This window comes from Phalaenopsis equestris, unplaced genomic scaffold, assembly GCF_001263595.1.
Source record: "Phalaenopsis equestris unplaced genomic scaffold, ASM126359v1 Scaffold000002, whole genome shotgun sequence".
NCBI lineage: Eukaryota > Viridiplantae > Streptophyta > Magnoliopsida > Asparagales > Orchidaceae > Phalaenopsis > Phalaenopsis equestris.
This window is the reverse complement of record NW_018164444.1, coordinates 11,780,812-11,782,507: the sequence shown is the minus strand read 5'-3', so window position 1 is coordinate 11,782,507 and position 1,696 is coordinate 11,780,812. Positions and strand designations below refer to the sequence as shown.

General features: G+C 36.3%; 1 protein-coding gene across 1 annotated transcript; it reads right to left on the bottom strand.

The window, feature by feature from the left end:
• Positions 1–735: 735 nt before the first annotated feature.
• LOC110029186 (RNA demethylase ALKBH5-like) lies at positions 736–1,164 on the bottom strand. Its single transcript, XM_020731394.1, has one exon. The coding sequence runs from the start codon at positions 1,162–1,164 to the stop codon at positions 736–738; it is 429 nt and encodes a 142-aa protein (XP_020587053.1).
• Between the last annotated feature and the right edge of the window lie 532 nt (positions 1,165–1,696).

Below are 1,696 nucleotides of genomic sequence, written 5' to 3'. Positions count from 1 at the left end.
ATTATTGGATCAATTTTGAATCAGAAATATTGGACTGATTTGAGGTAGAAATTGAAATTATCGGATCAATTTTGAATCAGAAATATTGGACTGATTTGAGGTAGAAATTGAAATTATCGGATCAATTTTGAATCAGAAATATTGAACTGATTTAGAGTAGAAATTGAAATTATAGGATCAATTATACTCTTAAGTAGTAAATCAGAATTATCAGACTGATTTAAAATATCATGTGTTTCAGAAAGCATGAAGTGTAAAAAAAATTTATGTTATTTTTGAAAATGATTTGCAAGATTCATTTGCAAGTATCATATAGAATTTGTGACTCCATAGGGATATCACAGAAAATAACATTGTGTAAAATGTGTGATTCCGTGGAGATGTAGACCGAACGAGGTCACGCTATATAAACAAGGAATTCTCAAGATTGAGAAAACTTATTTAGCAAATTTAATTCGTTCATTATGAAATTTTGTTACTGATTCATACAGTCATTTCTTACAATATATCATGTATACATCTCAAAAGATGAAAGTACATCATGCTATTCACATAATTAGTACATTGATGAGTACATAATATAGAGTACAAAATCAACTGCTTTCATATCACAGGCTGTACATTTGCATCATCTGTACATTTATCAGTAGAAGTTCTTTTGCAAACTACATGAGCTCCTAAACAAGCTGACCTTCTAGGCTTGTTATTATGGGATAGCCTAGTGGTGCAACGAGTTTATAGCTCATATGGTTGCAATTGTTCGAGCTCTGGATCGGGCTGAAATCCATATGGAGTCTTATCATCAATCATCCTCCTGAAAGTTATTGACACCCGACGGTGCCGAACTCCTGGAATACAATGCTTTGTTATATCAGCTCCATTTCCTTTTAGAATCAAGACAGATCCCCTTGGTAATGAAATTTCAACAGATCCTCGAAACTCTCCTGGACCAGTGATATCTATATCCGTTCCAAACAGGATACTGCTCTCTGAGACAAAAGAGACTGTACAAAACGGACGCTCAAAGTCATGATGATCAATATGGGGGGGAATGCAATCCCCTTCTTCATAGATGTTAATTATACAACTGTTAGGAATACAGCTCGATGGCATTATTCTCCATTGGACTAATCGTGTAACCATCCATTTTATTGTGGGTGGCATCGGTTCCACCTGCTCATGTTGTAGGATTCCCGGAAGATTTCCTTGCTGGTCTATTTTGTAATTATAACAGCAGCCGCATTGTATTGTGATGCGACCTTTTCCTCTCATCCATTTTCTAGGTTCCGAATATGTCCTTCCGCATAACAATCCTGCCTTGCCTCTGATTTGGAGGTCAGATACACAATCAAGTACCTCCTGTTGTTCTGTAGGAGAAAAAACTTCCGTATATAATTCTAGTCCCTCTAGAATATTAATGTATTCTCCATCAATTATCTCGAAATGTTCGAAAACATTGCACTTAACATTATGAATCCTTGCGAGCTCCACATTGTTCGGGTATGCCGGGTAATATATTTCATCATTTAACCGATTATCAATAATCGGTTGTCATACTGGTGGTGAGGTGGTATTGCTTCCACCGGATTGTACGCCTCCATTTGAATTGGCGCATAAAATGGATCCCATGGATGATACTGAATTGTATTTGCATTGTCAATGGAGAGATCATCGTATCTTAACAGCTCATCAGCTG